Source organism: Acinonyx jubatus, chromosome A1 (assembly GCF_027475565.1).
Source record: "Acinonyx jubatus isolate Ajub_Pintada_27869175 chromosome A1, VMU_Ajub_asm_v1.0, whole genome shotgun sequence".
Lineage (NCBI taxonomy): Eukaryota > Metazoa > Chordata > Mammalia > Carnivora > Felidae > Acinonyx > Acinonyx jubatus.
The window spans coordinates 50,496,907-50,511,213 of record NC_069380.1 but is presented as its reverse complement, the minus strand read 5'-3'; the positions used below and the strand labels follow the sequence as shown (position 1 = coordinate 50,511,213).

The 14,307-nt window shown below is 38.7% G+C and overlaps 1 protein-coding gene across 13 annotated transcripts in view; it reads left to right on the top strand.

The window, feature by feature from the left end:
- MYCBP2 (MYC binding protein 2) overlaps nucleotides 1-14,307 on the top strand; it is a 281,767-nt gene that overhangs the window by 170,943 nt on the left and 96,517 nt on the right. For all 13 annotated transcript variants that reach the window (XM_053216756.1, XM_053216750.1, XM_027065047.2 and 10 more), the window contains 3 exons: nucleotides 2,715-2,764; nucleotides 4,856-5,028; nucleotides 6,503-6,647. In XM_053216756.1, coding sequence (XP_053072731.1) covers nucleotides 2,715-2,764; nucleotides 4,856-5,028; nucleotides 6,503-6,647 — 368 coding nt within the window. The remainder of the gene's footprint in view (nucleotides 1-2,714; nucleotides 2,765-4,855; nucleotides 5,029-6,502; nucleotides 6,648-14,307) is intronic.

The window sequence follows — 14,307 nt, the reverse complement described above, 5'->3', positions numbered from 1 at the left end:
TAAATTAGCAAAATGAATTCAGTAGTCCCATACATTCATGAGTAATAACTATTTAATACGCTGGTAGTTTGGGTTTTCTGTACTGAAGATTGAAGAGTATCCTCTAGTCTTTTCTATTCACACACAGACATGCACACAAACCCTCCTTAGGCACATACATGCTGTGTGTCAGACACTGGGTTAAACATTAGGTACATAATAGTAAACCAAAAGTTTTGAGATAATTTCTTAAATATCCTTGTGGACATATCAACTAGACAGTTGGATATTCATTGCCTGACGCTCAGGGCACAAGTCAAAGGAAATGTCATTTGAACATAGTTGAAATTTAAAGGCATGGGACCATGTGAAAGATGAGCTAGGAAGAGAATGCAAATGAGAAAGAGAAGATAGCCCAGGATCAGAGGTGGGACTGCCAAAGTGTCAAAAATGGATAGAACGGGAGGAAGAGCATGTAAAAAAGACTGGTACAGCAGCGAAGGAGGTAGGCGTAAAACCAGGAAAATGGACATTGATGGGATTTTTTAATGTAGTTGAGAAGTCAATTAAAATCTACGATTGGATGGAGAGACTTGTTGGTTACATATATTCTCAATAAGAAATATATCAGTGAGATGAGAGAAACATAAGGCCTTTAGAGTAGAGGGAGAGAATGGATGGTCAGAAAAGAGACACAGGTTAAATATAGATAGCTCTTTAGAAGAATTTTCCTGTGAAGCACAGGAGAGAAATGAGGTATTGGCAGGAACAATACCTCTTTATAAAATGATACAAATTTGTGTGGTATGTGAATCAATTTATGATCAGGATGGTAAAGATGAAACTAAGGTTAGAAATATTTACTGATTCTATGATGCTTAGACGTGGTTTAACATTTATCTTCACAGTGTTTGGGAGTAAAAGACATTATTATTGTATTTCCCCAGTTCTCACCCTCAGAAGTTCATTTGTAGCTCCTCCCTCGAAGACTACACTTTCCGCCTCATCCCTCCTTCCTCCCTTCTCATTCTCTGCTCTTTTCTTCCTTCCCTTTTTCCTGCTCCCTTCCATGCTTCTCAGTTCCCCTGCTCCTACTTAATGTTGACACAGGTATGAGGAAATGAGACATGTTGTGTTCTCTTTCTATGAAGGAAATGGGTGTAGCCTTTGGAGGAAATTTGTTAATACCTGTTCAAATTTTACATGCCGTATACTTTTTGATACAGCAATTTTTGTATGTACTTGCACAAATGCTTAAAAATATATGTTGTAAGAGAGATATTAATATAGCAGTGCTTGTGATTGTAAAACATAGAAGCAACTAAAATATCTATCTGTTGGAAACTGGTTAAATAAGTAATGATACATACAAGGGGAATACATGAGACTGTTAAAAAACAACAACAAAAAGAGATTTCTATGTTCTGACCAAGAAGAATTCCTAATTATGTTAACTGAGAAAAGTTTCAGAAGAGGGTCCCATTCTTCGTGAATATTATGTTATATATATATAATAATATATGTGTATGTGTGCATGAGTATATATGTTGACACACACACACGTACTTATTTGCACACAAAGTTTCTTGAATAATACATAAACTGTTGACATTTTATTTTCAGAAGGAGGTAGGTAGGAGAATTTTTCATTCTACACTTCTGCAAAATTTGAATATTTCCTTTTGAACATGTATTACCTTAGTAATAGTTTTTAAATTAATTAAACTATCAAAGCAACTTTAATAAATATGGTTGGTTTTTTTTTAATGTTGCCTTATTTTTGAAGGCAAGAGATCCAGAGAATGAGCAGAGAGGAGCAGAGAGAGAGGGACACACAGAATCTGAAGCAGGCTTCAGGCTCTGAGCTGTCAGCACAGAACCCACAATGGGGCTTGAATTCACAAACCATGAGATCATGACCTGAGATGAAGTCGGACGCTTAACCGACTGAGCCACACAGGTGCCCCTAAATGTGTTTTATATGAAGCAATAAAGGAGAAAATGGATGGAGGATACACTCACTATCTTATGTTTTCCTATAAATTACTCTTTTTACTAAAGGTATAGATAGCTCTTGTATAAGATAACCAAAATAAAAAGGCCCAGATTCTGAGTAATTAGTTCCTTCATTTTGGAGGGTAGAGGGGAATTTGAATACACTGAATTCAAAAGTGCACATTTATATGCCTAAATGTAGTGTGTGTGTGTGTGTGTGTGTGTGTGTGTGTGTGTGTGTTGCACATCACTTGGTAGATACCTTTTGAGTATTGCCTTGAGAATTATAGCCTTATATTTACACTGAAAATTACATTTTAAAACATAAAGCACTGAGACTGATCCAGAATGGTAATAGTTCTTTCCAATCTGGAATATCAGAATTGTGAAAAAGGTGTGAATAAATGCAGAGGACGAGAGAGTTAAACTAAGTGAGGTGCCTGGGTGGCTCAGAGGGTTAAGCATCCTGCTCTTGATTTCGGCTCAGGTCATGATCTTGCGGTTCATGAGTTCAAGCCCCATGTCCAGCTCTGTGCTGACAACATGGAGCCTGCTTGAGATTCTCTCTCTCTCTCTCTCTCTCTCTCTCTCTCTCTCTCTCTCTTTCTCTCTCTCTCTCTGCCCCCCTCTCTTTGCACCTCCCCTGCTCTTGCTCTCAAAATAAATACATAAACTAAAAAAAAAAAAAAGCTAAACTAAGTATTAATATATGTTACTAAAACTTTTCATTTACACAACAGGTAATGAATTAGAGGAAGATCTTGAAATTCTTGAAGAGGCTGCATTGCAGGTATTGTCACAAACATCGTAAGGATAAATTTGTACATTGATTTGAAAGCAGTATTTTCATTCACATCAACCTTATTTTTCTTGAATATAGGGCTTTCATTAAGTACTTCATTCTGTTTATTGACAGATAATACATAACTTATAATATCTTGATAGGAGAAACCCAGGTGAGTCCTTGCTGTGCTGCATGGAGGTTGTTAAATCTGAAGTGAACATAAATCCTGCCAGAGAAGGAAGTTACCAAGTGCCAAGGGTTTAGGGAAGGGCTTTGCAGAGCTGTTGACATTTAAATTGGATCTCAAAAGAAGTTTTATTTACCGGTCAGAAAAAGAGGGAAATGGGTGTTAGTAGTAGTAACTTAAATAATTTCTATAGAGTATTTTATTGTATCTTTAATATTATCTGTTTTTAGCATTTACATTTTGAGGTCAGTATTCTCTCTTGCATCTTATAGTTACAATAACTGAAGTTCAAGGAAGTTCTGTGACTTGTCTAAGAATTCAGCTAATTAGGAGACAGAGGCTAGTATCCAGGTCAACTGTTAACCTATAGCTGGTTGTTTACATCTTATTCACTTCCCAAGATGAATTGATCATAGCAGTAATAATAAAAACAAACATTTATTTGATCCTGACCTTATCAAGTACTATTCCAAACACTTTGCATATTTTAACTCATTTAGTCCTCATGAATGAGAGACTCTTATTTTCCATTTACAAGGAGGCATGGAGTGCTTAGGTAACTTGCCCAGAATCACATAGCTAGTAAGCAGCTGGCTAGAATTTGACCTCTGGCAATTGGGTGACAAAGTCCATGATCTTGATTACTATGCTCCAATTATAGAGAGCCCTGGTATCCTCAATAATGTTAAGAAACTTCTACGTTTTAAAAACCCACCAGCTTTTGTTTTTGTTTTTAAAAAAGAGTTAAATTTTTGTACTTTAAGATAAAAAAATAAAAATTCGATAGAGATTTAATAAATACAGTATGTATCAGACAACATTCTAATTAAAGAGAACCATCAAGGAGTTCATATGTTATTTATCCTTACAGAGATTATAATGGTTTATAAAATGTCATTTAGGCCTGATATAAAGAGATGTTTATTGTGCTTCTGTTAAAGACAAAAACCCTCATATCCCAGATTGCCCACATTTTTGGCACATAAGGTAGATGTCATGTGGTCTAATACCTACTACTTGTTAGGCAGCATAGTGTGCACTTTGTATGTGTTATATAATTTAAATTTTACAGGAACTACAGAAGAGAGATATTATTTGATTACCAGTTTATACATTTTGCAGATTCAGGAATGGTGTGTAATCTCTTAGCTCAAGAGCACACAGCAGTGCTTGTCTAAAAGTCAGGAATTGAACTCAAATCTGTTTGATTTTAAGGATCATGATTTTTGAAATTGTGTATCTCAGAGAATGCAGAAGGTACTGTTGTATAAGTGTCATAGTAGTGGAAGCATAATCCTTTTCTATGAAAAATATTTTGTTTCAAAATTTATAAGATAGTCATTAAAAAGTTTCTAGAGTTTCAACATTTAAAGCAGATCTTTCAAAAAGGTAAAGTTTGCTTGTCAGGTCAGTGAAAACTAAAATTTCAGTTGTATCTGCCTCTTTTTCTTAATTTTAATTGAGGCTTAGACAGACTAACGGAGTTTATGTGCAGCCACAGTCAGGCTTGTATCCACATGTTGTCCAAGGCAGGACCTTGGTAGCCACCCACCTAAGAGAGCAAAGATAATCCACCCATGAAAGATGCCAGTAATGGGGACACAAAAGGTGAGAGGCCTCCACAGCTGCCTGCAGAAGGGAGCCCTGGCACAGTAGAGCGAGAAGAGATGCACCTTCTCAACCTGCACGTCTCTGACGTCACTTGTTTTGGTGGGAGGAAGGAGGCTGGCTATCCCATATTTTTCCCTCCTGGAGGTTTGTTTTCTACTTGGCAGGCTACAGGAGCACTGGGACATGGAGAGAAAATGCTTTCCCCGAAAAGGCCTACCTAAAATTGTGTGCAAGTTCAAGAAACTCATGTAATTAAAATTGTATGTTTTCAAATACATGAATATTGTCTTACCCAACAGGTGTGCAAAACCCATTCTGGTATTCTTGGAAAGGGTTTAGCTCTTTCTCATTCACCAACTATATTAGAGGCGCTTGAAGGAAACTTACCACTTCAAATCCAAAGCAATGAACAGTCCTTTCTGGATGATTTTATTGCCTGTGTTCCAGGATCAAGTGGTGGGAGGCTTGCAAGGTAATGTGCTGTAAGTGCTACAGCGACTTATTTCAGGGCATGCCTCACTCTTCATTTCTGAAGAGAAATGGAAGGGAAAGATGTTAAAATGAAGCCTGAAGAATCTGGTTTATGTGTTTTGAACTTGCCGAAGTATAAAATGGTAAATATTTTAAAATACCTTTAAAGAATATGGTAGTTGTTAGTTGATTATTTTATAGTTTCCTAGGTGAACTTTTATTTATTTAAAAAATAGACGGAGCACATGGTATAATTGAGAAGTCTAGGAATTTTAGACTAAACTTAAATTTATCACCGTATGTTATTTTAATATGATTTCTTTAAAACCTACAAATGATACAAATATATTTAGAATTTAAATGAAATCATTTGGGGTTGGTTGTAGAGTTCTCATTTATCTTGTTGCTATTTTTTTTTATGAAAAGAAAAAATGTGCTGGCTTGTGTGATTTTACTAGTAAATATAGAAGTCTTACTTCTTCCCATTTCTAATTTTAAAAATAAAGAGATTCCTCTTTAGTTTTGAAAAATCAAAATGGTGATTGGAGGATAGAGAATTTTTTTAAGTCAGCCTCACTGCTAACTTTGTGGACATTTTTACATAATACATGACAGAATTACTTATAACTTATCTCCCAGGACAACTTGAATGTAGATCATGGAATGAATTCAAGAATGAATATCCTGGGGCACCTGGGTGGCTCAGTCAGTTAAGTGCCTGACTTCAGCTCAGGTCATGATCTCGCATTTTGTGGGTTCAAGCCCTGCTTCAGCCTCTGCACTGACAGCTCAGAGCCTGGAGCCTACTTCAGACTCCTTGTCTCCCTCTCTCTCTGCCCCTCCCCCACTTGTGCACACTCTCTCTCAAAAATAAATAAGCATTTAAAAAAAAGATTATCAGTTTCTTCTATTAAAAAAAAAAAAAAGAAGAATGGGTATCCCAAAGTGTAGAAATTTGGCAAAATTTACATGGAAGGGAAGGTAATAGGGAAGATAGTTGAGACACTGGATGAACAGGAGATGAACAGTAAGTACATCTTTAACCTAGCTGTTCTCAGGCAGCAGAATGCCATTACTGTCACTGCTTTTACAGATGAGTTGTTCTTTCTCAGATTTTCAGGCTGGGAAATCCGGGCAGATCTCCCTCAGTAAGCATGAGTGTACTGGGACTTCAAATATACACAACCTAAATTTGTTTTCTTGGTTATTTTGTGTCAGCTGTAGTTAAAATTTCAAGTTTTCTGATTTTAAAATTATTTCTATTTACAAAAACATCAGAAACCTCCTGTACTTTGTCATATTTTTTTAATGACTGCGTCATTAACAATTTGCAAGGGAGACACTTGTGATTGTCACTGAATTGGAAATGAAGATACTATTTGGTACAAATGTTACTCATTTGGCTTAATTTCATGTTAATCATTGAAGATATTTATGAATGTTTGCTTTTTTGCTTGTTTTTTCATCACTGCTAGGTGGCTTCAACCAGATTCCTATGCTGATCCTCAGAAAACATCTTTGATCCTGAACAAGGATGATATTCGTTGTGGTTGGCCTACCACCATAACTGTTCAAACAAAAGACCAATATGGGGATGTAGTACATGTTCCCAATATGAAGGTAATTATATCAGAATTAAATTAATAGTCATCAAAGCACTATTATTACTAATAAAATTTTAGAAAAAGCAAGTGTTTAGAGTCCACTTGCAGTACTGTCTTTCTATTTGTCAATAGAGGAAGCTGAAAAATTGTGTAAGGACTTATATTAATTAGCACCTAATTTTCCAAGTTATTATTTTTTTTTAATGTTTATTTTTAGAAAGAGACAGATGGTGAGCGGGGCAGGGGCAGAGAGAGTGCAGGAAGCACAGAATCTGAAGCCGACTCCAGACGCCGAGCTTAGCACAGAGCCTGATGGGGGGGGTGGGGGGCTTGATCTCATGAACTGCAAGATCATGACCTGAGCTGAAGTCGGACACTTAACCAACTGAACCACGCAGGCGCCCTCCAAGTTATATGTTTTATTGTTTGTTTTTTACATTTAGCTGGGAGCTATAGTGATTCAAGGGAAGGATAAAAAAGTGTTCATATATGCACACAGAGGGAAGGCCTTTAATATAAAGTGGTTGAATAAATCGATGAAGGAACACATTTTAAAATTTTGTATATATATTTTTTTTTACTTTTTTTTAAATGTTTTATTTTATTTTTGAGAGACAGAGAGAGACAGAGCATGGGGGAGGGGGCGGGTGGAGCAGAGAGAGAGGGAGACAATATCTGAACCAGGGTCCAGGCTCCATGCTGTCAGCACAGAGCCTGATGTGGGGCTCAAACCCGCAAACTATGAGATCATGACCTGAGCTAAAGTCAGACACCTAACCGACTGAGCCACCCAGGCACCCTGTATGTATTTTTTAAAAGACACTAATACATTCTGTATTTGGTACTATTGAAACAACATTTAATTTAAAATATAATATTGATACATATTAAATTAGAAATGATGGCAGTTCCTCAAAAAGTTAAAAATAGAATACCTCACAATCTAGTAAACACTGTTGGGTATTTACCCAAAAAATACAAAACACTGATTCAGAGGGATACATACACCCATGTATTTACTGCAGCATTATTTACAGTAGCCAAATTATGGAAGCAGTCCAAGTGTCCATCAGTAGATGAATGGATAAAGAAATGGATTTTAAAAATGGATGTATACACACACAATGGAATATTATTATTCAGCCATAAAAAAGAATGAAATCTTGCTATTTGCAACAACATAGATGGAGCTAGAGAGTATAATGCTGAATGAAATAAGTCCGAGAAAGACAAATATTAAATGATTCCTTATGTGAAATTTAAGAATCAAAACAAAGGAGGTTGTTGGAAGATGAAGGCATAAGAGGGCGCTAGGCTCACCTCGTCCAGCTGATCACTTAGATTCCACCCACACCTGCCTAAATAATCCAGAAAACCGCCAGATGTCTAGCAGAACAGACTCTCCGGAGCCAAGTGTGGATAAGAGACCTACAGAAGACGGTAGGAAGGGCGGAGAGGTGGTGCGTGCTACACAGACTGGCAGGAGGGAGCAGGGGCGGTGGAGGGGCAGCCCGCCTGGCAAGACAGAGCCCCCAAAGTCTGGCTTGCAAAAGTCGAGGGGCCAGACTCCGTGAGTTCTGACAGCCAGTGGGATTAACATCTGGAATGTTAAAGTCAACAGCTCTGCTTGGAGAGCAGGAGGGCAAGAGGACATTGAGAGGGAGAGTTGTTGAGCCAGGGAAAACAGACCTCAGCTCGGTGGGGAATAAAGGCGCTGGCAAGCGCCATCTCCCTCTCCCATCCCCCAGCTGTAAACCCAAATGGAACCAGTTCCCATCACCCAACTTGCTTGCACCCCACAAACACCCAACGCTGTGCTTCTGTGGATCCATCCCTCCAACGGGTCTGCCTCCCCACTGGTGCTGCAGGGCCCCTCCCCCAGGAGACCACCACAGCAAAGCAAGCTAAGCCTGCCCCTCCCGCCCCTGTGCACCTTGCGGATCCACCCTGGCTAATAGGCCAGATCCCATCAAAGCAGCACCACAAGCCTGTCAGTGTGCAAGTAGCCCAGACAGGGGCCACACCACTCCACAGTGAGTCCTGCCCCTGGGAGAGGGGAAGATAAGGTACCCGCCAGTCTGACTGTGGCCCCAGCCATGGGCTGGGGACAGACATCAGGTCTGACTGTGGGCCCCGCCCACCAACACAAGTTACTCCAGACAGCACAGGGGAAGTGCCCTGTAGTTCCATGCCACCCGAGGGACTATCCAAAATGAGGAAGCAGAAAAACTCTCCTCAAAAGAAACTCCAGGAAATAGCAACAGCTAATGAATAGATAAAAAACAATTTAAGCAATATAACAGAACAAGAATTTAGAATAATAGTCATAAAATTAATCGCTGGGCTTGAAAAAAGTATAGAGGAAAGCAGAGAATCTATTGCTACAGAGACCAAGGGACTAAAAAATAGTCATGAGGAACTAAAAAATGCTATAAATGAGGTGCAAAATAAAATGGAGGTAGCCATAGCGTGGATTGAAGAGGCAGAGGAGAGAATAGGTGAATTAGAAGATAAAATTATGGACAAAGAGGAAGCTAACAAACAGGTAAAAAAAAATCCAAGACTATGAGGGGAGAATTAGAGAACTAAGTGACACAATCCAACAAAACAATATCTGTATAATAGGAATTCCAGAAGAGGAAGAGAAAGAGAAAGGGGCTGAAGGTGTACTTGAACAAATCACAGTTGAGAACTTCCCTGACCTGGGGAAGGAAAAAGGCATTGAAACCCAAGAGGCACAGAGAACTCCCTTCAGACATAACTTGAATCGATCTTCTGCATGACATATCATAGTGAAACTGGCAAATACGAGGATAAAGAGAAAATTCTGAAAGCAGCTAGGGATAAATATTCTCTAACTTATAAAGGGAGACCCATAAGACTAGTGGCAGACCTATCTACTGAAACTTGGCAGACCAGAAAGGAATGACAGGAAATCTTCAATGTGTTGAACAGAAAAAAATATGCAGCCGAGAATCCTTTACCCAGCAAGTCTGTCATTCAGAATGGAAGGAGAGATAAAGGTTTTCCCAAACAAACACAAACTGAAGGAATTCATCACCACTAAACCAACTCTACAAGAGATCCTAAGGGGGATTCTGTGAGTGAAATGTTGCAAGGACCACAAAGTACCAGAGACATCACTACAAGCATAAAACCTTCAGACTCTACAATGACTCTAAATCCATATCTTTCAATAATAGCACTGAATGTAAACAGACTAAATGCTCCAACCAAAAAACATAGGGTATTACAATGGATAAAACCCAAGACCCATCTATGTGCTGTCTACAAGAGACTCATTTTACACCTGAGGACACCTTCAGATTGAAAGTGAGGAGATGGAGAACTATCTCTCATGCTACTGCAAGTCAAAAGAAAGCTGGAATAGCCATACTTATATCAGACAAACTAGACTTTAAATTAAAGGCAGCAACAAGAGATGAAGAAGGGCATTATATAATGATTACAGGGTCTATCCATCAGGAAGAGCTAACAATTATAAATGTCTATGCGCCGAATGCAGGAGCCCCCAAATACATAAAACAATCACAAACATAAGCAACTTTATTGATAAGAATGTGGTAATTGCAGGGGCCTTTAATACACCACTTACAACAATGGATAGATATCTAGACACAGGATCAATAAAGAAACAAGGGCCCTGAATGATACATTGGATCAGATGGACTTGACGGTTATATTTAGAACTCTGCATCCCAAAGCAACAGAATATATTTTCTTCTCCGGTGCACATGGAACATTCTCCAAGAGAGATCACATACTGGGCCACAAAACAGCCCTTCATAAGCATAAAAGAACTGAGATCATACCATGCACACTTGCAGACCACAATGCTATGAAACTTGAAATCAACCACAGGAAAAAGTCTGGAAAACCTCCAAAAGTGTGGAGGTTAAAAAACACCCCACTAAAGAATGAAGGGGGTCAACCAGGCAATTAGAGAAGACATTTAAAAATATATGGAAACAAATGAAGATGAAAATACAACAATCCAAACACTTTGGGATGCAGCAAAGGCAGTCCTGAGAGGAAAATACATTGCAATCCAGGCCTATCTCAAGAAACAAGAAAAATCCCAGATACAAAATCTAACAGCACACCGAACGGAAATAGAAGCAGAACAGCAGAGACACCCCAAACCCAGCAGAAGAAGAGAAATAATAAAGATCAGAGCAGAAATAATATAGAATCTAAAAAAAAAACCGTAGAGCAGATCAATGAAACCAAGAGTTGGTTTTTTGAAAAAATAAACAAAATTGAAAAACCTGTAGCGAGGCTTCTCAAAAAGAAAAGGGAGATGACCCAAATAGATAAAATCATGAGTGAAACTGGAATTACTACAACCAATCCCTCAGAAATACAAGCAATTATCAGGGAATACTATGAAAGATTATATGCCAACAAACTGGACAACCTGGAAGAAATGGACAAATTCCTAAGCACCCACACACTTCGAAAACTCAAACAGGAAGAAATAGAAAAATTGAACAAAGTTCAGCAAATAAATTGAATCAGTTATCAAAAATCTCCCAACAAGGGGTGCCTGGGTGGCTCGGTCGGTTAAGCGTCTGACTTCGGCTCAGGTCATGATCTCACGGTCTGTGAGTTCGAGCCCCGCGTCGGGCTCTGATCTGACAGCTCAGAGCCTGGAGCCTGTTTCAGATTCTGTGTCTCCCTCTCTCTCTGCCCCTCCCCTGTTCGTGCTCTGTCTCTCTCTGTCTCAAAAATAAAGAAACGTTAAAAAAAAATTTTTTTTTTTAAATCTCCCTGGTCTCCAGGACCAGATGGCTTCCCTGGGGAATTCTACCAGACATTTAAAACAGAGATAATACCTATCCTTCTCAAGCTGTTCCAAAAAATAGAAAGGGAAGGAAAACTTCCAGAGTCATTCTATGAAGCCAGCATTCCCAAACCAGACAGAGACCCAGCAAAAAAAAGAGAACTACAGGGCAATATCCCTGATGAATACAGAAGCAAAAATCCTCAACAAGATACTAGCAAATCGAATTCAACAGCATATAAAAAAAATTATTCACCATGATCAAGTGGGATTCATTCCTGGGCTTCAGGGCTGGTTCAACATTCGCAAATCAATCAATGTGATACATCACATTAATAAAAGAAACGAAAAGAACTATATGATCCTGTCAATCGATGCAGAAAAAGCATTTGACAAAATTCAGCATCCTTTCTTAATAAATACCCTCGAGAAAGTCGGGATAGAAGGAACATACTTAACCATCATAAAAGCCATTTATGAAAAGCCCACAGCTAATATCATCCTCAGTGGGGAAAAACTGAGAGCTTTCTTCCTGAGATCAGGAACATGACAGGGATGTCCACTCTCACTGCTGTTTGCTAAGATAGTATTGGAAGTTCTAGTGTCAGCAATCAGACAACCAAAGGAAATCAAAGGGATCAAAATTGGCAAAGATGAAGTCAAGCTTTCACTTTTTGCAGATGACATGATATTATATATGGAAAATCCGACAGACTCCACCAAAAGTCTGCTAGAACTGATACATGAATTTATCAAAGTCACAGGATACAAAATCAATGTACACAAATCAGTTGCATTCTTATACACTAACAATGAAGCAACAGAAAGACAAAGAAACTGATCCCATCCACAATTGCACCAAGAAGCATAAAATACCTAGGAATAAACCTAACCAAAGATGTAAAAGATCTGTATGCTGAAAAGTATAGAAGGCTTATGGAGGAAATTGAAGAAGACACAAAGAAATGGAAAAACATCCATGCTCATGGATTGGAAGAATAAATATTGTTAAAATATCAATTCTACCCAAAGCTGTCTACACATTCAATGCAATCCCAATAAAAATTGCACCAGCATTCTTCTTGAAGCTAGAACAAGCAATCCTAAAATTTGTATGGAACCACAAAAGACCCCAAATAGCCTAAGTAATTTTCAAGAAGAAGACCAAAGCAGGAGGCATCACAATCCCAGACTTTAGCCTCTACTACAAAGCTGTAATCATCAAGACAGCATGCTATTGGCACAAAAACAGACACATAGACCAATGGAATAGAATAGAAACCCCAGAACTAGACCCACAAAAGTATGGCCAACTAATCTTTGACTAAGCAGGAAAGAATATCCAATGGAAAACAGACAGTCTCTTTAACAAATGGTGCTGGGAGAACTGGACAGCAACATGCAGAAGAATGAAACTAGACCACTTTCTCACACCATTCACAAAAATAAACTCAAAATGGATAAAGGACCTGAATGTGAGACAGGAAACCATCAAAACCCTAGAGGAGGAAGCAGGAAAAAAACCTCTCTGACCTCAGCCACAGCAGTTTCTTACTTGACACATCCTGAAAGGCAAGGGAATTAAAAGCAAAAATGAAGTATTAGGACCTCATGAATAGAAAGCTTCTGCACTGCAGAGGAAACAGTCAACAAAACTAAAAGGCAACCAACAGAATGGGAAATGATATTTGCAAATGATATATTGGACAAAGGGCTAGTATCCAAAATCTATAAAGAGCTCACCAAATTCCACACCTGAAAAACAGATAATCCAGTGAAGAAATGGGCAGAAAACACGAATAGACACTTCTCTAAGGAAGACATCCGGATGGCCAACAGGCACATGAAAAGATGCTCAACGTCGCTCCTCATCAGGGAAATACAAATCAAAACCACACTCAGATATCACCTCACACCAGTCAGGGTGGCTAAAATGAACACATCAGGAGACTGTAGATGCTGGCGAGGACGTGGAGAAACAGGAACCCTCTTGCACTGTTGGTGGGAATGGAAACTGGTGCAGCCGCTCTGGAAAGCAGTGTGGAGGTTCCTCAGAAAATTAAAAATAGACCTACCCTATGACCCAGTAATAGCACTGCTAGGAATTTACCCAAGGGATACAGGAGTACTGATGCATAGGGGCACTTGTACCCCAATGTTTATAGCAGCACTCTCAACAATAGCCAAATTATGGAAAGAGCCTAAATGTCCATCAACTGATGAATGGATAAAGAAATTTTGGTTTATGTGCACAATGGAATACTACCGTGGCAATGAGAAAGAATGAAATATGGCCTTTTGTAACAACATGGATGGAACTGGAGAGTATTCTGCTAAATGAAATAAGTCATACTGAGAAAGACAGATACCATATGTTTTCACTCTTACGTGGATCCTGAGAAACTTAACAGAAACCCATAGGGGAGGGGAGGAAAAAAAAAATAAGGTTAGAGAGGGAGGGAGGCAAAGCATAAGAGACTCTTAAAAACTGAGAACAAACTGAGGTTTGATGGGGGGTGGGAGGGAGGGAGGGTGGGTGATGGGTATTGAGGGCACCTGTTGGGATGAGCACTGGCTGTTGTATGGAAACCAATTTGACAATAAATTTCATATTAAAAAAATAAAAGAATCAAAACAAAGGCAGAGAAAAGAGAGAGAGAGACACCAGGAAATAGACTCTTAACTGTAGACAACAAACTGATGGTTACCAATGGGGAGATTGGTGGGGGAATGGATGAAATAGGTGAAGGGGATTAAGAATAAGTACACTGTGTGATGAGCACTGAGTAAAGGACAGAATTGTTGAATCACTGTATTGTACGTCTGAAACTAATATAACACAGTATATTAACTATACTGAAATTAGAATTTA